This window comes from Chlorocebus sabaeus, chromosome 25 (genome assembly GCF_047675955.1).
Source record: "Chlorocebus sabaeus isolate Y175 chromosome 25, mChlSab1.0.hap1, whole genome shotgun sequence".
In the NCBI taxonomy this organism is placed as follows: domain Eukaryota; kingdom Metazoa; phylum Chordata; class Mammalia; order Primates; family Cercopithecidae; genus Chlorocebus; species Chlorocebus sabaeus.
Window position 1 is genome coordinate 1,454,401 of NC_132928.1, and position 26,161 is coordinate 1,480,561.

Here is a 26,161-nt window from a genome sequence, read left to right on the forward strand (position 1 = left end):
TCTTAAACAGGCAGAGTAGCTAAATCACAGGGGAGAAGGTAGGTGCGTGGGTGCCAGGGGCTATGGAATGGAGAAGAACGGGAATGGCTACTTAATGGGCACAGGTTTCCTTTTTCCCTTTTGGGCACAAGACATTTTGGAACTAGGCAGGTGATGGTTGCACAATTCTGTGAGTATACCAAATGCTACTGAATTGAATACTTTAAAATTGCGGACTTCCTGGTATGTGAATTTCACCTCAACTTTTTAAAAAAAGATGCTAAAGGTTTAATCTTACCCATGTTCTCACCGTCTCTGTCTCCCTGTCTCTCAGTTTCTCTCTGTGTGTCTCTCTGTCACTTTTTGTCTTTCTCGTTCTATTTCTGTCTCTCTATCTTTCTGCATCTTTGTGTCTCTGTCTCTCTGTTCCTCTGTGTCTTTCTCTTTTGGTCTCTCTGTCCCTCTCTGTCTCTCTCACTGTGTGTCTTTGTCTGTCTGTCTCTGTGTGTGTCTCTGTCTGTCTCTCTCTGCATCTTTCTGTCTCTATCTTTCTCCATCTCACTGTTCCTCTCTGTGTGTGTCTGTGTCTCTGTCTTTCTCTGTGTCTCTGTCTCTATTTCTTTCTCTCTCTGTCTCTGTCTTTCTCTCTGTTTCTCTTTCTCCTCCAGCGTGCCTCCAAACCTCTCCCTTCTTGTAGGTCTTTCAGTTTGTGTATTTCCTCTGCAAGTCTGGCCTGTGCCCTGGCTCCTGGGAGCAACCCCGCCGCTGGCCATTGTTGGAGTCACCCTAGAATGCCCGCTTTCCTGTCCAGGGAGCAGAAGGAGGAGGGATACCCGAATAACCCCACGGGCTCAGTCGTGCTTCAGCCCCAGATCGTCCTCCTGGCGGTAAGCGGGAAGGACCCTAGCGTCCACGTGAGGCGCTGTTCCCACCGTGTGCACAGATAAGAATGTCAGGCTGCGCTAGGCGGGAGACTCTGTCCCACTCCAGACTCATCTGCCCTCCCCCAGACCACTCCTGTACCTTTGTCCAGCACAGGCCCGAAGATGGCCAGGCTGTCATGGACGGTGGTGCAGTTCCACCGGCGGCCGCGGAACTGGTGCTGGCACTCCTGGATGCCAATCTTGATGCCCTCGGCCACGCTGGGCATGATCTCCACGTAGTTCCTGCAGAAGCGGAGCTGCTTGGGGACCAGGCCTGGGATGCTGGCGCACAGGATGGGCTGTGAGCCCAGGGAGGAATACTGTGGCCCGACAGCCAGCGACCTGCAGAGGGCAAGACCTGGCGGTGAGTGTGGGGCTGAGACAGTGACACAGATGAGCAGGCTACAGACCCTTTGCTCTGGGGCCTCAAGTGCATGCGGGTTGGGGGTGGGCGAGACGCAGCTTCCACCATGAAGGAAATCCGATTTCTTATTTTGCAAGTAAGATAATTTTTTTTTTTTTTTTTTTTTTTTTTTTGAGACGGAGTCTCGCTCTGTCGCCCAGGCTGGAGTGCAGTGGCCGGATCTCAGCTCACTGCAAGCTCCGCCTCCCGGGTTCCGGTCATTCTCTTGCCTCAGCCTCCCGAGTAGCTGGGACTACAGGCGCCCGCCACCTCGCCCGGCTAGTTTTTTGTATTTTTTAGTAGAGACGGGGTTTCACCGTGTCAGCCAGGATGGTCTCGATCTCCTGACCTCGTGATCCGCCCGCCTCGGCCTCCCAAAGTGCTGGGATTACAGGCTTGAGCCACCGTGCCCGGCCAGTAAGATAATTTTTACTTAAAATTCCAATTAAAGATTCTCTATGGCCTCTAAAATAATGTTCATAAACCATGCCTTCTAATTGTTTTTTTTTTTTGTTTTTTTTTGAGACAGGATCACACTGTGTTGCCCAGGCCAGAGTGCAGTGGTATGATCATGGTTCACTGCAGCCTCCAGATTAGCTGGGACTACAGGCACACACCACCACAGCCAGCTAATTTTTATTTTTACATTTTGTAGAGACAAGGACCTGCTATGTTGCCCAGGCTGGTCCCAAACTCCTGGCCTCAAGTGACCTCCTGCTAGAGCCTCCCAAAGTGCTGGGATTACAGGCATGAGTCACCTTGCCCAGCTCTTAAGCCTATATGTTATACATGAAGTGCTTGACACAATGCTGTGTGTGGAATAAATACTCAATGCTGGCTATTTAATTTTTTCTAGATGTTTTGATATCATCTATGTGTTTTTCTGTATGTTTTATCTGGAAGTCTGATTTTACAAGGCCAGGAACCTGACCTGCCCTACCCCCAATACTCAGCTCAGAATCCAAGTTGTCCAGATCTGTAATAGGACATGATGCAGCCCCGCATTCCTGCTCAGTACAACTGCCTGGGCCTCGTTCACACCAGGTTGACCTGGAGCCCGTTGGGGGACTGAGGGCTAGAACCTGAGAACTCAGGCCGGAGACTGGGTCAGGTGGGGACTGCCCAGAGGAGGGATGCCTTTGGCTTTAGGATTGGAGGAGGAGACCTGGTTTCTGGGATGTAGGCGTGACCCAGCATAGAAATCACCGTGGAACTCAGACCCATCCTGCCAGCCCGCAGGCCGGCTTTTGGCTATGTACCCCTAGATGTAAACACGTGTCCACAGTGAGACGTGTTCAGGAATCTTCCCAGGCCTTTGAGCCTGAGAGCAGGAACTTGGACGCCACCCAAGCATCCGTCAATAGGAGAGTGAATAAACAAATGAAAGCCGCCTCTAGGGTGCCACCCTGCTCAGAAAACCAAAGGCATGGGCTCCCGTGAGCACGTGGGGAGGAGGGGCTCAACCATGAGATGTTCCTGGGGCCCTCTGATCCCCCAATCTGAACTCAAGACCAGGCAACACTCATCCGCAGGAGAGTCAGCACCGTGGCGACCTCACTCCTCGTTTTCGAGGTCCCAACAGCTCCCAGGCTGTGCTCTGCTTTGGCAAAAGACATTTGACATCTGTGCCTTTTATTTATGTATTTATTTATTTATTTATTTATTTATTTATTTATGTTTTTTTTTTTGAGACGGAGTCTCGCTCTGTCGCCCAGGCTGGAGTGCAATGGCCGAATCTCAGCTCACTGCAAGCTCCGCCTCCCGGGTTTACGCCATTCTCCTGCCTCAGCCTCCCGAGTAGCTGGGACTACAGGCGCCCGCCACCTCGCCCAGCTAGTTTTTTTTTTTTTTTTGTATATTTTTAGTAGAGACGGGGTTTCACCGGGTTAGCCAGGATGGTCTCGATCTCCTGACTTCGTGATCCGCCCGTCTCGGCCTCCCAAAGTGCTGGGATTACAGGCTTGAGCCACCGCGCCCGGCCATGTGCCTTTTAAATTAATGTAATTAAGTTTAAAATTAATTAAAATACAAGAAATGTAAAACTCAGCCCTTCAGTGGCACCAACCATGCTTCATGTGTGGCCCGTGGCTACCCTGAATGGGACAGTTAGATAGGGAATGTGCCTGTCATCAGGGAAGCTCTGCTGGGCCAGCCTGGCCGAAGTGCTCTGCGTTTAACTGGGATGTTGGTTACGTGAGTGCTTCACATCAGAACGAATTGAGCCATGCACTTAGGGTCTTCCATTTTGCTGTACAAAATACACCTCAATTTAAAGAAATCACCAGGTCCTTTTGGGCACTGGTGGAGGTGGGTGGAAAGAGAGTTCCTCATGCTTACGACCACCTGTCGATGTGTCCACTGGATCCAACCAGTCTGGATCTCTTTAGTAGAGACCCAGCGTTCAGGGTCCCCAGTATGTCTACCCTCTGGAGATCTGGCCTCCCTCTCCCTGGTCACCTTCCCTCCTGTCTGGCCCCCATTTGAGTGCATAACCTCACGCCAGACCCCATGGGCATCCCCAGGCCACCACCCAAGCCTGCACCCCTGTGGTCTGTCCTTGCACAGTCGGCTCCCTTGTTCACTCCTTTATCCATTCACTATACGCAGGTACCCTGCCCCGGGTGTCCCTGCACACCCCCTCCACCGTTTTGTAGATCCCAGTACTCCCAGGAAGGCCAGCCCTGATGTAGGCTGGGTTGGTGTCCCTGCTGTAGGTAGCTGGACAGTCTTCTTCCATGTTTCCCTCCCCTATCCTCTCTCTTCCTTTGAGTCCCAGCCACTGGATGACCCATCCGGGGTCCCTGGGGTATGGTGTGCACTGCCACTGCCCAAGCCCAAGTGGTGGTGACCAGGGTCAGCTGTCTCTTATCTGGACTGTGGGAGAGAGGCCTCTAGACAGGAGAAGGTGGGTTGAACCAGGCTAGGGAGGTGACCATAGGGGCTGGATTCGTGGTTTTCAAACCATGCACCTCAGAGCACCCAGGAACCCCAGCAAAGGGGCCTTGAGGTGCCCCTGTAGGGTAAGGCTGGGAGACCAACTGTCTGCTTAGCCCAGGACTGCAGGGGCTTCCTTTTTTTGTTTGTTTGTTTTGAGATGGAGTCTCACTCTTGCCCAGGCTGGTGCAGTGGTGTGATCTCGGTTCACTGCAACCTCCCCCTCCTGGCTCAAGCGATTCTCCTGCCTCAGCCTCCCAAGTAGCTGAGGTTACAGGTGTGCACCACCACACCTGGCTAAGTTTTGTATTTTTAGTAGAGATGGGGTTTTGCCATGTTGGCCAGGCTGGTCTCAAACTCCTGACCTCAGGTGATCCACCCGCCTTGGCATCCCAAAGTGCTGGGATTACAGGCAAGGGGCTTCCATTTTTAAGCCAGGGTGAGGTGAGGTGGCTGCCCCAGGTGAGGTGCCTCCATTCCATGAACCCAGATGCTTCCCCTTCACCCATTCTATGGCGAGACTCCATGTGGGATGTTACTTGCAAAACATCCAGCACTGGTTCAGGACGTGCCTGCTACAGTGTTTGGGACAGAGCAGACTGACGTAAGCATAAAAAGATAAGACAGATAGATAGAGAATGGAGAGGGTGGTGGGTGTGAGATAAAGCAGGCTGACTTCAGCGTGAGCTGTGGACACACAAGGCTTTGATGTCCAAAGGCTGCATCTTTTCCAGATGTTTGAGAATTTTCCTAATGGAATGTTGTAGGGGACAAACATTTGAGTGTCATGGCTGAGGCCTGGGAGTGTGTCTGAGAAGGGCTGAGTACCTAGGCTCCAGGGCCAGCCTGGCTTACAGCCAGAGAAGTGAGCAAGAGGTGTCCGAAAGAAGGAAAAACTTGAGTAGTTGAATGTCCTTGTTCACTTGGAGACTTAGAATGAGGAGAAACAAAGGAATCCACTTAGAGTTTGCTGCTTACAAAACAGGGACTGCCCTGGGGGATGTGGCCATTTCCAAGGTGCATCCCTTCTCCAAGGCTAGATGCTGCATTCATTTTGGGGGCTGTCACTCTGCCCACCCCAGAACACTATGACCAGCACGGAGCCAGGGTTACCTGGGCTCTCAGGCTCGGAGCTGGGAGGGGTTGCCTTTTCCCCGGTCTCTAGGGAAAGCAGAGAGGGGGACTCCCAAGTCTGAAGCCTCCGTTCTCAGGGTGCTGAGTCAGCCAGCTCTGTGCCCCTCTCACCCTCCTCCTGGGTGGGCCCTGGCCTACCATCTTCCTGAGTATGGCCAGGGTGCAGGTGGCCAGCTGCCATCCCAGAGGTGGCTCCAGCATCCCTGGCCTCTAACAGCTCTGATGGGTCCCCTCCCTTGACGGGCCCTTGTGGATATGGGGTCAGGATGGGCTTCTCCTGCCTCCTGTGGACCAGAGGGCCCCTCTAGTTCCTTGAGTTGCTTCCTGAGAGATTTCTCCTTCTGACAGCACCAGGTCACCAGAAGGCCTGGGCCACAGACCCTGCCTGAGGAGGGTGGAAAGCTGGCAGGCAGAGGGGGAGCTCCTGTGGGGCCAGGAAACAGTACAGAGGAGGGCCCAGGAGGCTCACTGGGTCGCCAGATTTTGGTTGGGCCTTGAAGGATGAGTTGGGTCATTAAACAGAAAATCAAAAATAAGGCTGGGCACGGTGGCTCATGCCTGTAATCTCAGCACTTTGGAAGGCTGAGGCAGGTGGATTGCTTGAGGCCAGGAGTTCAAGACCAATCTGGGCAACATGGCAAGACCCCATCTCTACAAAAATACAAAAGTTAGCTGGGTGCGGTGGCACACACCTGTAGTCCCAGCTGCCTGGGAGGCTGAGGTGGAAGGATCACTTGAGCCCAGGAGGACAAGGCTACAGTGAGCTCTGATTACACCAGACTGGGTGATAGAGTGAGATACTGTCTCTAAAAAAAATTAAAAATCTAAATTGCACAGGCACTATCCCTTCCCCAGCCCCCAAAAGCTCCTAGGATCCAAATTTCTAATCCAAGGAGAATGCAGATGCCTGGAATCCATCAGTGCTTGAGAAACCATGACCTGTAACTTCCTCCTCCCACACTCTGTGGGCCAGGCTTGCCTGGGACAAGGGACAGACAGGCCTGTCTCAGGGTCTCGCCAGGGAGTATTGGCTGCAGTGAGTTGGGGAGGGGTTCTGCATATGGAGAGTGAATGAGAACCCAGTCTTCGAGATCATGTGTCCCCAGGGTCCTGTTCTCAGCACAAGTTCTCAGGATGCATCAAATACGATGCAACCTGGACTCCCAGATCCGACCTTGGAACATGAAAATGACGCTCATGCCCAAACTGGGGAGGTCAGTCTGCGTATTTTTTGTAGAGACAGGGTCTTGCAGCACTGGCAGGCAGCAGATACTCCCTCTCCCTTTCCTGCTCATGCTGGCATTTCCTGACCACCTCTGAATTCCAACACCTAAGCTTCTCAGACCCAGAGAAGAAGAAGGATCTGAGGGCCAGGCTGCCACCTCCGGCATCTTGCTAGGCAAGCTCCAGGGACCTGAGCCACCGCTGTCTCCGCCAGACTATCGACATGGCCTTTATTATTTGTAAAATTTTATTAATTTACTGTTTTAGAGATGAAGTCTTGCTCTGTCATCCAGGCTAAGGGCTCACTGCAGCCTTGACCTCCAGAGTTCAAGGGATCCTCCCATCTTAGCCTCAGCCTTCCAAGTAGTTAGAACCACAGGTCTGTGCCACGATGCCTGGCTAACTTCTGTATTTTTTGTAGAGATGGGGTCTTTCTATGTTGCCCAGGCTGGTCTTGAACTCCTGGACTCAAACCATCCTACCGCCTTGGCCTTCCAAAATGCTGAAATTACAGGTGTGAACCACCGCGCCCGGCCACTGTGGTCTTAGAGAGCTAGTCCCTCCTCTTCCCTCCTCCTGTGGCCTCTCCACCTTTCCCGCACTCTTGTCTCTGAAAGGGAGCCTTGCTGAAGCTGGTTGTCCCTTCCACTACCCAGCATTGCTCCTGTTACTACCACCACCCAGCCCCTTACCTGGCCTCCACCTGCTGAGCAGAGCTCACTGGTGACCTGAACACAGGTTCCAGTCATGTGGCTCCCCAAAACCCACATGACCTGCATAGGTGGCACTGGGACCTCCCAGAGCAGCAAGCCAAGGCTCAGGGAATGAAGCTTTGCCACAGCTACTGGCTAATACAGCAGAACAGGGCTTCCTGCATGCTGGCCTCCAGGGGCCGCTGCTTTCTAAGATCCTACAATGCCCTTCAAATGTGTTGATGTAGTTTGGATGTGTGTCCCCTCCAAATCTCATGTTGAAATGCAAACCCCAGTGTTGGAGGTGGGGCCTAGTGGGTCCCACCCATTTAGGTCTCAGAGGCAGATCACTCGTGAATGGCATGGTGCCCTCCCTGCGGTAATGAGTTCATGCAGGAGCTGGTTGTTAGAAGGAGCCTGGCACCCTCCCCTGCTCCCTCTCCCGTGTGTGACACATGTACCCCCCCTTTACCTTCCACCATGAGTGGAAGCTCCCTGAGGCCTCAGCAGAAGTAGATGTTGGTGCCATGCTTGTAAAGCCTGCAGAACCCTAAGCCAATTAAACCTTTTTTCTTTCTAGTCTCAGGCATTCCTTTATAGCAATGCAGAATGGACGAGTACATGTATGAAACCCCAGTCCCTGCAAAATAACATTTACAAACGAGTCAGAGATAAATGGCGCAAGTCACACAGAGCCTGGACAGCCTCCTTGCAGCTGACGACCCAAGACATCACAGGGCTTCCTGTCCCCAGTGCAGCCCCCTTTCCACCCCAGGAGGCCACCCGGGGGCCATGGGTGGTGGCCCTAACTGTTGCACCTGCAGCTTTGGGACTGTTGGAACCTCAGTTTCCCCAGCTGAACTGGGTGGTCATGGTTTAGAGCAGGTTCCTCTAAAGGGTGGCCCCAGAAGCATGAGTGCCATGGGGAACATGTGCTAGGTTCACCCAGGCTGCCTCTGGCTTGGACATTCTAAGGCTAACAGGGAAACTTCTACGGCTTCCTTGAGTCTAAACTTGCTCCATGGCCATGTCTGTCTTCACGAGGACTCTGAGGGTCCTTGGGGGCTTCCTTGGGTCAAGTCTCTGGGGAGTCAGTCTTGCTGATAATCACCCTGGGGGGGCCAGGGACCTACCTCCACCCTAAAAAAGGGTCCCCAAAAGAGCAAGGTAGTAGCAGACTCTTAAAGCATGTGGGGGGATGGAAAGGGACATCAGGTGCCTGGAAGGTGACAGGCATGGACAGACCCTGAGCACTGGCTGTCAGTCCGTGGCTCCTGCCTGCTCATGGCCTTGGGCGGAGCAGCCACGAGTGGCCGCTGTCCTGCCTGGTGCCCTAAGACAAGCGTGGCCCCAGCCAGCAGTCAGGGCCAGGAGCTCCCACTTGGGCTTCTGGGGCTTCTGATGAATTCTCCAATCTCTCCTTCGACCTCTCCCACGCTTTGTAGGCATGCAAACAAGTGTCTGGTCAGGGACGAAGGGTCCTTGCTGAGGGTCACTCATACAAAGAACCACAGGTAAGCACTTGGGCGGCGCGAGAGGGAGGGAGGGGGCGGTGATCTTGTCAACCGTCACTCCCTACTCACTTCCTGGATGGATGCCATCGATCTGGATCGCAGTGAGGTCTGGGCCCTGCCTCGGGGCGGTGGGAACAGCAGGGGCAGGAAGGCTGGGCCCAATCCCCCGGGAGAGGCTGAGGCCAGCCTGCCCTCCCTGACCCCATGCCCTGCACCCCGAGCCTGTGATTCACCGGATGGGGAATTCATTCCCTTTGCCCTCTCACTGCCAACACCACAGTGTCCCAGGAAGAGTCCATGTTTCCCACGTCCAGCCGCCACACAGCTGAGTGGCTGGAATTCTATCTGCCCAACTGGATGGGACACCAGATATCCCTCTGGCCATGCAAAATCGGTGTCCCAAGGGAATGTGCCCCTGCTCTTCCAATATCTCCAGCCTCTCTTGCTCTGTCCCCTTTCCCTGGAATCCCAGCTCTGGAGTGAACGGCAGAGCTGGGCTAGCAGATCACAGCACTCCAGCACCACAAGGCCTACTGGAACCATCGTGTAATCATCCAGAAGTCCCCAGAAACGGAGATGATGCTTAATGAGTTTTCAAAAACGGAACACAAACTGTTTCTATTCTTAGAAAAACAAAAAGTTGAAAAAGTTGATAACATCACAGACTTGTCTTTCCTTCCAGATTTTCACAAATGCTGTTAGGTTCTTTTTTTTTTTTTTTTTTTTTTTCCAATAATAGTTTGTTTTGAAGGGGAGGCTGTCATATTCACTCAAAACACACACAAATGTAGTTTTGTAAAATGGCCCCAGTCTCTAGACCCACGGCTCCCACCTGTGGCCAAAGTCACAGCAGCCGTGCCTGCAGGCACTAATGGTTTTTCTTCCTCACTCCCTCACTTCTGTCGAAAGGCCAGGCAGCTCGCCAGAGGTACGGCAGAGACGCTGGCTGTGACATGCAGGGGAGGAAGGAGGCTGGCCCAGGACCACAAGGCAGGCGGTAGGCTAGCCCAGTCCAGACCATGCTGGCCTCTCCGGCTTGGTTTGGTCCCACGTGCAATTTCCCATCTTATGTGGTGGCACTGGAGGTGCTACCTAATCCCTATGGATGGAGGCTCAGGGCAAAGCGTGGAGGCCTTCTCGCAGCCACACAGCTGTGGGGATCCTGAGTGGCCATCATATCCAGCCTCCACTATTCCCGTGCAAGTCCTTCTGAGGCTGGCAGGCTCTTAGGTTTCTCAAGTCCAGGCCTGGTGTCTTTCAGCAGTAAAATTTAGCAAACTCAGAGCACCCATGTACCAGGGGCACAGCTCTGTGCTTGCATGTTTGCTGGGGGCGTGGAGACCTCACAGTAATGCTCCACCCAGGTGTGTGGACAGGAGGCCTGGAAGGCAGGCATGGGCTTCAACTAGGGCCCTGTTCCTCATTTGTTTGTTTGCTCTTTCTCTCTTTCCCCTCCGGGGCCTCAGTTTCCCCATCTGCCTAAAGGGGTTATGGACCCCTCTCCTACCTGAAGCTCTGAGAGAGGAGGGGAACAGTGTGTGGAATGGGGGCACTGCTCTCAGGTCCTGCTGCCCTGCTGGATGTCATCTCAGCCTCCTCCTGGCCTGAGAGGGACCCAGTGCACCCCACTCGCGGGCCTGCCAGGGCTGCCCCTCCAGGATGCAATTTGTGCCCTGAGCCCAGCTGGCCGCCTCCTGGGACCCCCTCTGGCTCCAGCACAGCTGCAACACAGGCAGGTATGGAGGACCAGGGCAGGTGCATGTCTCTGCCATGGAGGGTCCTGCTTGGGCCAGTGGGCTTCCCCTCTGTGGGGCCTCTGGAGCAAACATCCTGTTCCAAATCTTTGTCTTCTTAAGATCAGGGCCACTCCATGGGCAGGGATAAGGTTTCCTTCCTCAGACCTGAAGCTCAGAGTGTTTGCCTGTTGGTGGATGACATCCCAGCTCACCCAGGCTGAGACTTCCCAAGGGTGCCCACCTGCCCGGGAGACCCCTGAGGCTCTGGCTTCTCCTCACACCCAGTGGTGGAACTGCAGCTGCCTGGAAGACCACTCTTGGCAGCTCAACCTTGTGAGCTGGCTAGGGTCCCCAGGATTTAGAGCCCCCAGGTCCCTCCTGGGTGTCGGCACCCCTTCCCAGTCCAGGCTGCCCAGCCCTGCCTGGAGCTTTCCCAACCCGCACCTCCTCCTGCCCGCTGGCCCAGCTGGGATTACTGACACATACTTTGAACGAGTCCCAGCAGGCACAGCGGCTCCTGTGCCCGCGGCCACGCACTTGCCAGTTTCCCTGGGCGGCAGCGGCACGTTTTGCCGGGGAAGGAATGTGGAAGCAGCAATGTGAGAGACACCTCCAGGGTGTCACCTGGGGAGGCCAGTAGGGAGGCCAAGGAGGAGGCCATGTGCCCCTCACCAGCCTCAGGGTTGTAACCAGTGAGGGGTGGGGTGGGGGATTGTCCAACATTAAAGTGCACAGCCTGGGCCATGAAGCAAGACTCCATCTCAACAAAAAATAAAAAACATTAGCCAGGCGTAGTGGCATGAGCCTGTAATCCCAGCTACACACAAGGGGCCAGGATGGGAGGATTGCTGGAGCCCAGGAGGTTGAGACCAGCCTGGGCCACATGGTGAAACCAGTCTCTACAAACATACAAAAATTAGCTGGGCGTGGTGGTGCATGCCTGTGGCCCCAGCTACTCAGGAGGCTGAGATGGGAGAATCGTTTGAGCCCATGAGGGTCGAGGTTGCAGTGAGCCGAGATCACATCTCTGCACTCCAGCCTTGGTGACAGAGTGAGACCCTGTCTATGGGGCTGTACAGGTCTCCTTTGTGAATGACATTCTTTTCCTTCAGCCTCGGTAGCTGCAGCTCAGCACTTCCCAGGTACCATTCGGGGCACTGGCTCTCATCCCTAGGGAGCCTTTTCTCTTCAGGAGCCAGAACCAGCCTCCTTGGCACCTGCAACCTCTGCCCCAGCCCCGCCCCTTGAGCCACACAGAGTCTAATCCTTCTTCCCCAACCAACTGCCTTCAGAGACATGAAGTGGATCTTCTGAACAGAAACAGCAACGCAGTCCTTCAACTACTGGTAAAGGGGGCAAGTTAGAAGACTCGCGTTTTGGTCAAAAATCCAATGGATGAGGGCTACAGGCAGTGGTCCACATTGAGAGACCTCCCCACCCCCATCACTGCAGGTGTGGCTTCAGGCTGGCTTTCTCAGACTAGAGTCCCAACAGAGGGATGCTGTTGGTTTGTTTTTAAATTTCCATTATTACAAAATCCACAGGAATGGTTGCAGCACTGTCAAACCGCTACAATGTCACCAAATCCTTTTTAAATTCCCAATTTCTATTCTGGTTTCTTCATGGACAGATGGTCAAGCGTTCACATTTGGGCTCTGCACGGTAGGCCCCACGTTGAGAAGCCCCAACGGGGTCCCTTGATGGAGATGGCACGAGCCCTGTTGCCTGCATCTTGGGAGGGCTGCTGGACACTGGAGCTTCCCTCCTCACAGCACGGCGATGTGCACAAGGGACCCAGTGGAAGAAGTGGCCACTGAGTGGTCACCACCCCTAAGACTGGGCTGCTGTGACTGTATCTACTCATCCTGTTCTCCCTGCTACAAAGGATTCCAGGAGGCCTATGCGAAGCAAACATCATTGGAACAAGCCTCTTGAGTCAGAGGGGCAGCTGGCCTCAAGGACCCAAGTTGGCCAGTGCCTGAGGTGCCAGCGCCAGGCAGGAGGAGCTTTTGTGCTCTGAAAGGGCGTGGTGGGTCCCTGTGGTGGCTATGGATCTGTGGCCACTCCTGACTGTCACCCTCAGGAGGGGTTTGTGTGTGGGCAGCTCTGAGGGGCAATGCCACCCCAGGGCCCTGAGATCCCACAGCTCTGGGAGGGCTGGCCTGATGACTCCACTCAACTCGTTTCATGAGTTTTATTTACTAGTGACTGCTGTCCTCAGTGCCAGAGGCAGAGATGAGAGGCAGAAACTGCAAAAGACAGAGAGACAGAGGTTAAAAGAGATAGAGTGATAGAAACAGGCAGAGAGAGACAGACGGACAAAGAGTGAAAGAGGCAGAGACAGACACAGAGAGATAGAGACAGAGATGGGCAGAGACAGATACAGGGAAGAGCCAGACAGACAGGGAGAGACTGAGAGACAAAGGTATGGAGACATGGACGAACAGAGACAGGGAACCGAGAAACAGACAGAGAGACACAGATAGATGCAGGCAAAGGGGGAAGGAAGAAGGGGCTAGGGTGAGGCCGGGCCTGTGGAGGGAGTGTGCCAGTCACAGGCTAATGTGGAGGCAGGGCAACTCCAGGAGTGGCACCCATCCCTCCTATCACGAGGCCCTTCCCATCTGAGCTTTTGGGTACCCTGGGCCATGTCCCTGCCCTGCCCGACTGGCCCCTCTCAGTCCCCGAAACACCCATGCTGCAGCCACCTGCCCACACGCCGCACATGTCTGCCTGACCCATCATTCCAGCCGAGCTCCTTCCCTCCTGCACCCCTTCCTGGCTCCTGCCCCCTAAGCTGCCTCTTCACCTGACCCGTCTTCCAGTCAAGCTGTCTCCCCACCACAGTGAGGCCCATCAGGACTGAGGACACGGGGCGAGGTGCCTGGCGGTGGTGTGGTGCAGACACTGGCTGAGTAGGGCCTCCAGGGGTGCCAGCCCTCCAGCCCATGAAGGGCTGGGATGAGGGGCTGAGCTCTTGTGCCCAGGAGGTTGTTTGCGCCCATGAGTGTGTAGGAGAGTGGGGGGCCTGAAAGTGTCTACATGTTTTGTCGAGGGCTGTGTGAGGTGCCCTATAAAAATGGAGGTCACGATGTGTTTCTGTCATAGTGACAAGCTCGAGGTCCAGAGGGATGTGAGGGGGACTCTGGAGGGAGCATGAGTGAGGCTGTGGAGCAGGTCAGGGAAAGGGAAAAGGCTGAACACGACCCACACTGCACTTCCCTGGGACAACCGGGGTGGCCATCTATAGGCAGCCAGGCCTCTGTGCTCAGGAGCCCACAGTCCAGCAGGAGCTGGTGATGGCCGGGCAGAAGGAACGGCCTGAGAGGGACAGCAGGGCTGGGTGAGGGGCGGAGCTTGCTGTGCTCTGACAGGCAGCAGGGGTGGCTATCACCAGGCCTGGTAGCAACTCCAGGTGGCTGGGAGGGTGTGAGTCCCAGGGGAGGGCCAGGACTGAGAACGGAAGCAGGAGGTGGCCGTGGCGGGAGTGCCACAGCCCAGTCTGGTAAAGGCAGCCGAGGGACTTAAAAGATGAACAAAATCCAATTGCGAGCCCCAAAGTGGGCTTGGACCCTGGGGAGGTGGTGGCGGGAGGCACAGGCCTACCTCTAGGGTCCTGGTGGGGTCCCTGGGGAGATGACAAGATGCCATTAACCCAGACATGGGAAGAAGAAGGGAGAGGTGCTCAGAGTGCCCTGGAGTGCGGGCGTGCCCGGGGATTGTTCTCAGATGGGGCCTCGGTCTCCTTGCAGCGCAACTGCCCTGTCCTCTGTCCACATGGACTCTTCCATGAATTCTTGTTCCTGAGAACTCAGCTTAGAAGGGGTGTGCAGGGAGGTGGGGGTCACTAGGTTCCTGCCATCTGTGGCCTCATGGGACGCAGGTGGTCAGGTGCATAGGCCTTGGTTTGGTCTCCTGCCTGGCTCCTGTCTGTCACTGGATGAGCTCAGAATGGATGCCCCTGGACATCTGTGCAGCTCTGAGCCATTCAGTGTTAGACCAGGCCCGTCTCTGCATTTCAGACCCGCTCGGCCTTGGGACTGCTGGCATCTGCTATGTGGGTGTAAGACACCTCTGGGCCACCCAGCCCTGGGGAGGCAGGTGACCCTTCACACTCTCACAGTGCTGCTGGCCACACATGGACACCTTTGCCTCTTCCTCTGCCAACTTCAAAAGCCTAATTACCCTGATTTGGGCTGTTTCCTGGTTTGTTTCTCCAGGTGAGGAGATTCCCCTTCACTTTCACTTTCATGTGCTAGTGATGGTGGAGGGGGGAGAAGCAAGGGGCCAGCGGCTTCATGTTAGGGAGGGGCTGGGGGCGCAGGTGAGGAGTTACAGAGAGGCCACCCACCCCAGCCTGCTCTGCTCCACTGGGGCTCACCAGGAGCCCACCTGGCAGGGGCCAAGGTCCCTTCCTCCCCTGGTGATGCTTAATCTGGGGAGGATGCTGGGAGACAGGAGAAAGGAGGAGACGCTCTACTGGGTAGAAGACTCGGAGAAAGAGAGAGAATCTTCCCTGGCTATTAAACTGCAGGACACAAGTGGCAGGGGTCCAGCAGCAGGGGTCCTGCAGCGCTGTGTCCTTCTGTGAGTCTTCCTCCCTATGCTGCCCGTGTGCTGCTCACGCCTGGGGGAAGGCATGTGCTTGCTCCAGCAGGAGCAGCCTGCCTGGGGGCAGAGAGGGGATCAAGAAGGGGGCAGACTTGTCCCCAGGAAGCCAGCCTCCCCCAAGCGGAGGCTGCTTCTCAGGAAGCAGAGAATCCCCAAGTGTGAGAACCCTACTGAGAACAAAGTGGGGGTGGGGATGGGGGAGGGGTCCTCACCACCCACCCACATCAGTGTCAGGTGGGGGTTCTATGTCCCCCTTCCCTGTGTGGCCAAAGGACTGTCCTGCACTCTTGATGGGAGGGTGGGGAGGGTACAGGGACTTCACTTCTCTGCTCCTCCTGGCTCCCCTGCAGAATACCTGACTGTCCTGGAGGGTGTCTCAGGGTCCATTCAGAGTAGAACACAGGGGGCCCAGGTGAAAGGGAGGTATACATGCGTATGAGGTGGATGGGGACCGAGGCTAGGAACCCTCAGGGCCGACAGGACAAAGATCCTAGGGCGCAGGGTTGCCAGGAGGCTGACGACATTTATGGGAAGGGCGCGGGGGCCAAGGCGCTTCCTTTTGCGCTCAGGAACGCGGCGGGTTCTAATTAGAAGCCTGCCTGGTGCGTAAGCTGGCCGCCCTCAGGGCTCTCTCCGACAAACGCGCTGCCCCTGACTCCCTGCGGCCGTCTGGACGCGCGTCAGTATCCCAGCGCCCCAAGGCGCGCCCTGAGCCTGGCCCTCAGGTGGGCCACTGGGCGCCGCAGGTGCCGCACAGGAAATAGGGCACGCGGAAGTGGGGGTGCGCGGGGGTCCCCGAAGCGCGTCCCCGCGGCCTCGCGGCCTCTTCCAGGCCCGTCAGCTGCCTAGGGCTGCCCTTTCCCCGCCCTGCTGCTCCTGGCCCGGCGCCTCTACCGCGGGAGCCCCCGCTCCTGAACCATCTCGAAGAGAAAAATTATTATCGGATTAGATGTACCTCGGCTCGCTGGGTCTCCCCCCTTCCCCTCGGCGTAATTATTATAATTCCAGGCTGCCGTCGGAGAATGATGGGGAGGGGAGTGTGCATGCTTGTGGGGAGGCTTCTCTCCAACTGCGGGTCCTACCAGCGCTGCGCCTGGCCCTGAGCGCCCACATTCCTGCCACTTGTGTTCCTCAATCTTGGGCATCTCAGAGTGCCCTTAATTCGGAACTGGGGTGACCCTTGCTTGGTGAGGGCTCTGAGGGATCACAAGCCCTGGCGAAAATGTGGTCCCCGTTCCCCCTCCCACAGGATATGTGCGGTGGAGGTGGGAGGCTTGAGAGAGACCTTTGGGGACCCTTCCTTTGGTTTATCTGCACTTCCATCGCCAGCCTGGGGAGGGTCTCACGGAACGCGCCTTTTCTGGCATGGAGGGCGCAGCTAAGAGCTTTCTGATTGAGGGTTCTGGAGCCCCTCACACCCCGTGCTTAACTCACCCTTACCTCTCTGTACAGCAGCCCCTCCTCGCTATGCGGACCCAGGCGAAGGGCTCGCAGAGAGGACCCCTGGAAAACCCCGCGCCCAGACTGTGGCGGGGAGGCGCGCGGGGCCCGGGGCCAGCCCCCAGTGCTCCCCGCCGCCGGCTCTGCGCCACTCCCCGCCGGGTCCCAGCTTTCTTTACGTAACCACGCTGCTCCGAGCTGTTCAGTCTTGTCTCACCGACTTTGTTTTAAAACGTGTGTGTGTGTGTGTTTGTGTGTAAGATACGGTTTTTGAGGAAAGTCTCCGGCGAATTCCCTCTCGCTTGCCCTCTTCCCTCGCCTGTCCCCTGGCCTCGAGCTGCCTGTCCCCTCGGTGACCGTGCGTGCCGACCTTCTTTCAGCCTCTCCCCAGCCCACTGTTCGCCCTGTCCGACGCCAGGGGCAGCTAGGACCTCCACAACCTCCCCTACTCCCCCGCTCGGGAACCAATGTCTCCGGAAGCTCCGCCACCCACGCGTCCCAGCGGCCTGAACAGGTCCAAAGTGGCCGTCCAGGAAAACCAACCGCCCGCGGCCCGCACGCTGGGCTGGAGCAGAAGGGCGCGGGCTCCGGCCATCGTGGGGTCCCTGCCCGAGGGGGCCGTCTGCTGCGGGCCTGGCGCACAGGGGCAGGGGCGAACGCGAGGAGGCTCACTCACCACCAGATCGGGTAGCTGCCCAGAGCCTGCTTCAGGCTGCAGAGGAGTAAGAAGTATCCGAGCGGGGCCATCGCCGCGCGAGAGGGCGCGGAGGGCCGGGAGTCCGCCCCGAGAGCTTGAGCGCCGGGGCGGGCCGGGCCCTGGGAGCTGGCGCGGCGGCGTCGCTGGGCCCTCCTGCGACCGCGGGTGCGCGGGTGTGCGCGGGCTCCGAGGGCGGCGCTGCGCCAGGTGGGCCGGCGGCCGGGCTGCGGGCCGAGGCCCGGGGCGGCGCGGGGCGGCGGGGGCGGGGCAGCGCCGCGGGGGGCGCCCGCCAGGGCCGGGGCCCGGGCGGGGCAGGCAGGGGCGGGCGGGGCCCTGGGAGCCCGAGCGGCGGCGGCGGCTTTGGCCCCCTCCTGTTGCCGTGGGTGCCGGTGTGTCTGAGGACGTCCTGGTGTGCGGGCGCCCAGGTGTGTGCGGGGCGCTGGGGTGCGCCAGATGGGCAGGCGGCTGGCCTGGGGCTGCGCGATCCGCAAGTGCCCTCCTGGAGCTCCTGGGCCGCGCCCCTCAGGTCTCCCAGGCCGAGTCCTGGGTTTCCAGCCCCGCGCGCCCTGAGCTCACGGTGGGACCCGCAGTCCCCCTCTCGCTCCCGGTCTATGGCGAGCTCCGTCTCTTGCCCTCGAGGTGTCTGGGCTAGGTCTCCCCTTCATCCAACAACCTGCTTGGGACGGGGGTTTGAGGCGGGAGTGACGGTTGTCTGGTGCACGTCCTTTGGCCCTGTCTGCCTGCGGCCGGACTCCTTCCTCTGAGACCAGGACTGCCCGCGCATTCGGCGGATAGAAAGGGTCCGGGATGGGTGCAGCCTGCAATGGGGACAGCGGCCAGGTGGACCTCCAAGGTGCAGCCACGCGCCTGTGGGTCACAGTGGGGGACGAGTGGGACTCTCTGTGGCGCAGGGATTGACCCCTCCATTTTTCTCCCCATCACTCCACCAGGGAAGAGAACAGTGGAAACCCCTGACGCGATGGGACGATGGGACGGTGGGGAAGCGCAGTGCTGCCCCCAGGTTCTGGGACCACCAACCTCCAGGTCTGCCCAGAGCTATGCAGCCTGTTCAGCCAGAGGGATTTCTGACTATTTAGTTAAACTGTAGGAGTTTGCTGATGGACAGGGGAAGACCAGAGAGGGAAAGTGACTTGCCCAAGGTCACCCAGTGACCAGTCAACTCTCCAACTCCCAGTCATTTGCATATTCATGTGGAGCCCCAGGAGCCGCCTGGGGAGGTTGCAATTTGCTGAGGGGAAGTGTCTCCAGCCTCCCCCGCGGGACCTGATAACTGGGATGGTCGGGAGGCTGAGGCAGGAGAATGGCGTAAACCCGGGAGGCGGAGCTTGCAGTGAGCTGAGATCTGGCCACTGCACTCCAGTTTGGGCGACAGAGCGAGACTCCGTCTCAAAAAAAAAAAAAAAAAAAAAAAGAGGCACTCTCCCACCGGGGCTGGTCCTCCTGCAGTCACACTGTGACCTAAGCTCAGCAGGAATCTTGGTTGCCACTTTGGAATTGAGGAAGGAGGCTCTGGGAGCTTCTGAGAGCTCCAAGCAACTCCAGATTCATCCGTGGTGTGTTCTCTGGGGATCCTGCACTGCCCAGCCTGTGGGCCAGGCCTCCTGTGCCGCTGCAGAGTTGCGGGAGGGAGGTGCATGGAGAGGCAGGGATGGGCATGTGGCCGCTTCTGTGCAGCTTCTCAGGGAGGGGATGGCTGAGGTGTCCCCAGGTGTGTCGCTGGCTGGCTGATGGAGGCAGCTGCTTCCCACAGTGTTCCCCACTCACAACTTGGTTCTGCATTTGCAGAGGGAGCCTGTGGTCCTGTGGACACCAGCCCTAGGGGTCACCTCGTGACTATGTCAGGAGACCTGAATTCAGAGTGACAGCCATTCTCTTTAAAGAAAAGTTCCCTTTGCTCCTCACTACCTTGGGAATCCAGTTCCCTCTAGGCATGCCCGGCTGCCCACCCCCTTCTCCGAGGCACTGAGGGGGCCCCCACCCTCAGAGGGAAGGAGGGAAGAACTCTGGAATGAAGCCGCTGTGGGGGCAGGGAGGGAGAGGGGAGGGAGCGTGTTTGTGCTCCTCTGGACTTTGCCTTGCAGCAAAAATCCCACCCAATTATGGTACTGGGGGAAACCTGGGCTGCAGGTGGGGTGGGCGACTGAGCCCAGCCTGAGGCACGCAGACTCTTGTTACTCCCACCTCCCCAGCAATGAGGCTCAGGGATTAGAGCCTTGGTGATGGGGAGCCCCCCAGAGGATGCCAGCTCTGCACACACAAAGTAGGGCAGCCTTGCCCGCCGACAGGATGGGCCTCATGACCTCACTGAAGGGGGCAGGTGAGCGCAGACTGCTCAGTCCTGCTCTCCTGCCCCTTGGTTTCCCAAGCGCCTCCTCCTGGTTGCTTTCTTCTCCCCCATCAGGCCCCATCCTCTGCCAGTGCCACCTGGGTAGTGGACACACAGAGCCGGCGGCTCCCCAGGCTGCGGAAGATGAAGGGAGGAGCAGACCCCGAGGCCCCAGGCAGGAGCTCAGCCTGCCCAGACCCGGCTCTCAAGCGAGGGCTCCTGTTTCTGAAGACTCTGGATACCAGGGAGCCAGGGTAGGCTGCGTGGAGGAGTGGGTGGAGACTTCTGGAACTAGCTCCTGGGCACCTGCCTGTACCATGCGGGGTTCCTCCTTCCCTCTGTGAGCCTCCTGAGAGCCTCGGCTCCAGAGCAGCCAAGTCAGTGGGGCTGGGCTGGGGTGGGGTGGAGAGCAGAGTGGGGGAGCAAGGGTGGGACCCCAGCTGGGTGTCAGGGGCCTGAGGGGCTGCCACTGAGTGTCTTCTAGGCTCGGGTGATGTTGCCTACAGCACCTCTTCTCCCTTGCTTGAGGTGCAGCGGAAGGTGAGGGGCCTCCCTGGAAGCGCCCTCTGCTGTCGCCTAAAGGGAGCTATCCCTGACCAGCCTGTCAAGGTCTACGTCCCCACCTGGTCATTGCGCTGGGGACTGGGATGGGGTAGGTCGAGGTCAAGGCATAGGGCAGGCTCCTGGGGGCATGCCGGGTGGGTGCTGAAAGGTAACTGAGACCCGACTTTGTCTCCACAGACCTCCTTGTTGGCCAGGACACAGACCTACATTCCAACAGGTAGAATGGGGAGGTGGGTGAGACCTTTACAAGCCAGCATCAGGAAAGTGCTCATGGTCCTCGGAGAGAGCACGTGTGAGAAGGCCTGACAACTGGGCGGTTCTGGAGCTAAGCCATGAGCAGCCAGTCATGTGTTTAATGAAACAAAACTTCTCATGTATGGATGGTGCTGGAGGGAACATCATTTCTGGCCTGCTGGAGGGCCCAGGGAGCGTGCTCCCTCGTTCCAGAATAGGCCCCCAGGCGAGAGGAGGCGCTGCCCACCCCAGAAGCTTTGTAAGACCCCTGCTTGGGTGGGGTAAGCCAGGTGGGAGGGACATCTCTCATGGGCAGTTTGCTTTGTGAGGTAGTGAGTTCCCTGTCTACAGCAGGTGTGAGTCCCTGTTATGGGTGGGGCAAGCCAGGATTTCAGACACTAACTGGTCATCTTTTGCTTCCTTCTTTTTCCTCCTTTGAGCAAAAATAAGTTGGGGGAAAACAGGGAAGGGGTTTGGGCAGACAGAGAGTTCAAGGCTCTGGGGGCTTTCTGGCTGAAGGACCCTGGAAGGAACAGCAGCAGGACAGGGTCAGAAGACAGAGTGCCCCTCCACGCTTAGTTCCATTGGAACTTGCTCCCTTCTAGAAGCTTCCCTGACCCTCCTTGTGGGGGTCACTCTTTGGATGCCTTCTCCACGGGCAGTGGGTTCTTGAGGTCAAAACTTTCAATTGGCCAGGTATGGTGGTTCACACTTGTAATCCCAGCACTTTGGGAGGCCGAGATGGGAGGATCACCTGGGCTGAGGAGTTCAAGGCTGCAGTGAGCTATGATTGCATCACTGCACTCTAACCTGGGTGACAGAGTGAGACCCTGACTCAAATAAAATGAAATGAAATGAAATGAAACTTATAGTCATTTTTTCCCCAGCTCCTCAGGCCAAAATAAATACCTAAGGGCTTTGTTTATTAAGTAATTAGGTCCAACAACTTAATGATTAGTAGCTATTGGGAAAAAAACTCATATCAGTTAAAAATAAATTAATCATATTTTTATTTCATCCTCACTTAACTGCAGTTACTGGCCCTCCGGAAGCAACACCCTTACTTGTTGTTCAAGGTCCTGGCTCCCAGGCCATACAAGGTGATGTTCATGCAGGACAGGTGACCCTTGAACAACACAGGTTTGCACTGCTTGGGTGACTTACACATGGATTTCTCCTGCCTCTGCCACCCTGACACAGGAAGACCAAGCCCTGCTTCTGTCTTCCTCCTCAGCCACTCAATATGAAGACCACTAGGATGAAGACCTTTATGAGGACCCACTGTCGCCTCGTGAACTGTGAGTCTGGCTTCTTTTCTAGGTTTTCTGAGCAGGAGTTTCCTTTCTCCAGCTGAGTTTATTGTAGGATCACAGTGGATAACACACATGGCATGCAGCGTATGTCCTGACTGACTGTGCATGGGATTAACAAGGCTTCTGGTCAACAGGAGGCTGTTAGTAGTTTCATTTTCAGGGAGTCAAAAGTTATACTCAAGTTTTCGACTTTGCAGGGGGTTGGTGCCCTTAACCCCCATGTTGTCCAAGACTCAATTGTACTTTCTTTAAAACAAAATTTTTTTGTAGGGACGAGGGTCTCACCATGTTGCCCATGCTGGTCTTGAACTCCTGGGCTCAACTGATCCTCCCACTTTGGCCTCTCGAAGAGCTAGGATTACAGGTGTGAAATTCTGCAACACCCTGGGAATTTGCTGTGGCATCCCAGGGTGCCTTAGCACACAGTTTGGGAACTGCAGCTGGAAAGGGAGCAGCCAGGGTTGGGCCTGAGATGCGCAGGTCAGCCGAACAGAGACAAGGAAAATGACATGGCCACCCGCTTCCCCAAAGCTGCTGTGGTGAGACACGGTCTCTGGGCCACAGACCTGTCTGCCTCCCACCTCCTATGGCCGTCCTGTCTTTCTGTCAGTCTCTGTGTGTTTTCCTGTCACAGCCGATGACCCCTCCTGCACAGTTGTGAGTTGCTCTTCCTGTCTGCAGCCCCTCTCTACACTCCTTGTCTCTGTTCCTCTGCCCCGTCTCCACCTTTGTTGGCATTGTTCAACTCAGGCACTGTGGGAATTACCTCCTCCGCGTTAATATCATCATGAAAGCCGGCATGGACATTGCTGATGTGGGTATGTCCTGGCAGGGCTTTGCAGGTACGGCTGTGAACTCAGGGCTGTCTGTCTTCCTGTGGGTCACCTGCCCCCTGTGGGAGGCTGTGTGTGGGTTCTTCATATCTGCAGCTCTGGGTTCCTGCTGTGTATTTATTCAGACCGGGGTCTATGGCTTCCCTGAGGCCCCTGCCCAGGACAGGTCCAGTCCGCAGAGGTTGTTGCTCTGCCCCCTTGCTGTGCATGCCAGTCACAAAGCAGGGTGGCAGGGGCACCATCCCCGTTTCCCCCTCACAGCAGCACACCACTGCACTGCTTATCTCAGTGAGCATCTCCCAGCAGCCCAGTCTGATTACCTGTCTGCTTCTTACCATTGCCCTGTATCTGTCTTTCTGAGCTTGCCATTATATTTATATTTTAAAAGCCTTTTCTCTCCAGCCCAGATCTCTTATCAAATATCCACTTTCCTTCAGTTCTCTGGAAGGTTCTTTTTTATTTATTTGTTTGAGACAGGGTCTCACTCTGTCGCCCAGGCTGGAGTGCAGTGGTGCCGTCATAGCTCACTGCAGTTTCTAACTCAGCTGGCTTAAGCGATCCTCTTGCCTTGGCATCCCAAAGTGTGGGGTTACAGGGGTGAGCCCCTATGCCTGGCCTCCAAAATGTCCTTATGGTAAATGTCGGTTAGATGAAATGATTTCTTGAAGGCTCCTGGAATGGAGTGATGACAGTGACTACCATGTGTGCCTGGTGCTCCACCAAGCACTGTCTGGTCAGAAGGAAGTGAATTTTACCATGTTCTGGAAGTGGAAAAGGCTCAGTGAGGCTGAATGAGGAGGCACAGCTGCCTAAGCCTCCTGGAGGCAGCACAGCAGGGCTGGGCTCTCTCTGAGGCTCACCGTCTGTAGAGTATATGTTTCTTTCCAAGATTGGAAGACCGACTGCAGGACTCCAACTCAGAAGGCCATCCTTTCCTGGCTTCAGGGCAGAAGATTGTGCCAGGATGGGGGTCATGCTTGGGAGTTCTTGTGGGCAACGAGGGGGTAGGAGAACACGAGCAAGTCCTCGTGAGCTTGCCTTTCTGAGCTGCCGTGTGGAACGAGGGCAAGGGGCCCAGTGGCCAGACTCCCTAGAGAGTGCATTTGCAGGGGCTTGGGGCACCTCTTTGGGAAATAATTCAGTGTTTTGAGACAGTGCTCTCTCCTCAGGTGTCACCCCTTCAACGACCCATCTTAAAGTTCCATTTTGACCCTTCACCAGATCCCACCTGATGAAAGCAACTGGAACCTTAGGTCAGCCCCTCTTTGTACAGAAAGACTGGGCTCAAGGCAAAGTGGAAGGAGCAATGGGCCCGCAGGGCAGACCCTGGTCTCCAGGTCTCAGCCTCCAGGGATCCTTCCACGCCCCCACACTACTTTCTTTCTTTTTTTTTTGAGACGGAGTCTTGCTCTGTCGCCCAGGCTGGAGTGCAGTGGCCAGATCTCGGCTCACTGCAAGCTCCGCCTCCCGGGTTCACGCCATTCTCCTGCCTCAGCCTCCCGAGTAGCTGGGACTACAGGCACCCGCCACCTCGCCCGGCTAGTTTTTTGTAATATTTAGTAGAGACGGGGTTTCACCGTGTTAGCCAGGATGGTCTCAATCTCCTGACCTCGTGATCCACCCGTCTCCGCCTCCCAAAGTGCTGGGATTACAGGCTTGAGCCACCGCGCCCGGCCGACACTGCTTTCTTACCAGGAATGTCTGTTGACTCAAAGCCCTTCACATGCTGTGCCATGGATGCCACCTTTGAGAAGGCTGACACGATTGTTGTGTGACCATCCCTTCACAAATCAAACTTTGTGTGTTCTCACAGGCAGCTCTTGGATGCCATGAAAATCAACTCTGGGGTCCAACAGACATGTCTTTCTCAGTTGACACCCCAGCCATCCACCTCCCAGGTCCACGCTGCCTCTCTCCGTTAGGGTGTGATGTAGGAGACACACAATCTCATTCTCATTGCAAGGTGACTTCTTGAACCTGCTCTCTGCAGGCGGCCTGGTGATGTGTGGGGAACTGTGGACCTTCCTATGGGGAAGAGAAGATGGAATCCAGGAACCATGGAAGTAGGGCCATCAGCCTCTCCCTTTAGCCATGTGGTTAATCCTGGTTGATCCTATGAAATGGCAATGAAATGCTAGAATCACCCAAACACAGAATCATAGGATGCAGGGGAACTGAGTCAGCAGAACCCTCTGGTCTTAGAAAGTTATGATTCTCCAAGCATGGACCCATAGATGGAGAATCTTAGAATCATAAGAAAATCAAATTTGGGAATAAAAGAAAATCGCAGTGGGCCAGACAGGTAGCTCATGCCTGTAATTCTAGTGCTTTGGGAGGCTGGGGCCAGCAGATCTCTTGAACCCAGTAGTTTGACACCAGCCTGGGCAACATAGTGAGACTTCGTCTCTATAAAAAATTAGCTGAGTATGGTGGTGTGCGCCTGTAGTCCCAGGTATTCAGGAGGCTGAGGTGAGAGGATTGGTTGAGGCCACAAGTTCGAGGCTGCAGTGAGCCGTGACTATGCCACTGCATTTCAGCTTGGGTGACAGAGACCACATCTCAAAAGAAAAAAAAAAAAAAAATCACAGTATCATGGAGTTCTGGAATCCTGCAGATTAATTATCCAGAATGCTGGCTTCCAGGCTATACCTTATTTCCCTGTGAAATGAGGGCATTAGACTCCCCAGACTTTCCTGTGGAAAGAGCTAAGTTTTGCTGTCACAGCAGCTCTTAGGGACTGGTTGGTGGCTGCCTGCTGGAGTTCCTCTTCTGGTCCAATACTGCCACCAAGTGGAGATGCCAGAGGAGGGCGGCACTGAAGGGGGACCCGGGTCCAATCTTCCCTTAGAGGCAGTGCCCCTTCTGGGCAAGGTTATGGGTGGTATGAGCGGTGCCTCCTCCCCAGACCTTGGCTGTCCTGCAGCCCAAGTGGGATTTTACATTGTGGGTATGACCTATCTCATGGGAATGGTGGTGACCACAACACTTGCTGAAGCCTGCATTACCCAGCTGATCCCTGAGACCACAGGAGATGCGATGTCACCATCTTTGGAGCATAATCCAGAGCCAGGGCTCAGAGGCCAAGAGCAAGATTCACAGGGTTGCTGTTCACACATGGGCCTGGGCCTGGGCCCGGGCAGCTTGATAGTCACGCTCCTCCTGTCCACCCCCATAACCCAGGATCATGGGTCTTGGACTCCCTCATCACTGGAGATGCTTTCCTTTACTCTGGTTCACCCCCAGCTTCACCTTTAGGGCCTCCCCTCGGCCTTGAAGATCCTGAGCTCCAGGGACATGGTGGGATTTTTAGAACCTGATACAAGTGCTGCATGTAGGTGGTTTATGTGGGAACATGGTTCTAGGGAACAGGAGAGTGGGGGAACAGGTGAAGAGAGAAAGCCATTCAGGTATCCATTGGCTGCCGTCTTCCCTGGTTGAAGAGGCTGGGGCCCGCTATGCCTGGCAAGGCACAGGAGATATGACTCCAAGGAGACATGATGTTTTGTTTCTTACAAGGCCAAGCCATCAGCCCCTTTGTGGGCTTCCTCCCTAGCATCCACAGCCTGCACACCCTTTCTGACTA

General features: G+C 56.1%; 1 protein-coding gene across 1 annotated transcript in view; it reads right to left on the bottom strand.

Annotated features, from left to right (window-relative positions):
- The window catches only part of WNT3A (Wnt family member 3A), a 54,159-nt gene extending 36,822 nt beyond the window's left edge, over positions 1 to 17,337 (bottom strand). The window contains exons 1-2 of the mRNA XM_007988211.3: positions 17,267 to 17,337; positions 1,003 to 1,244 (exon numbers count right to left, since the gene is read on the bottom strand). Coding sequence (XP_007986402.2) covers positions 1,003 to 1,244; positions 17,267 to 17,337 — 313 coding nt within the window. The remainder of the gene's footprint in view (positions 1 to 1,002; positions 1,245 to 17,266) is intronic.
- Positions 17,338 to 26,161: the final 8,824 nt, after the last annotated feature.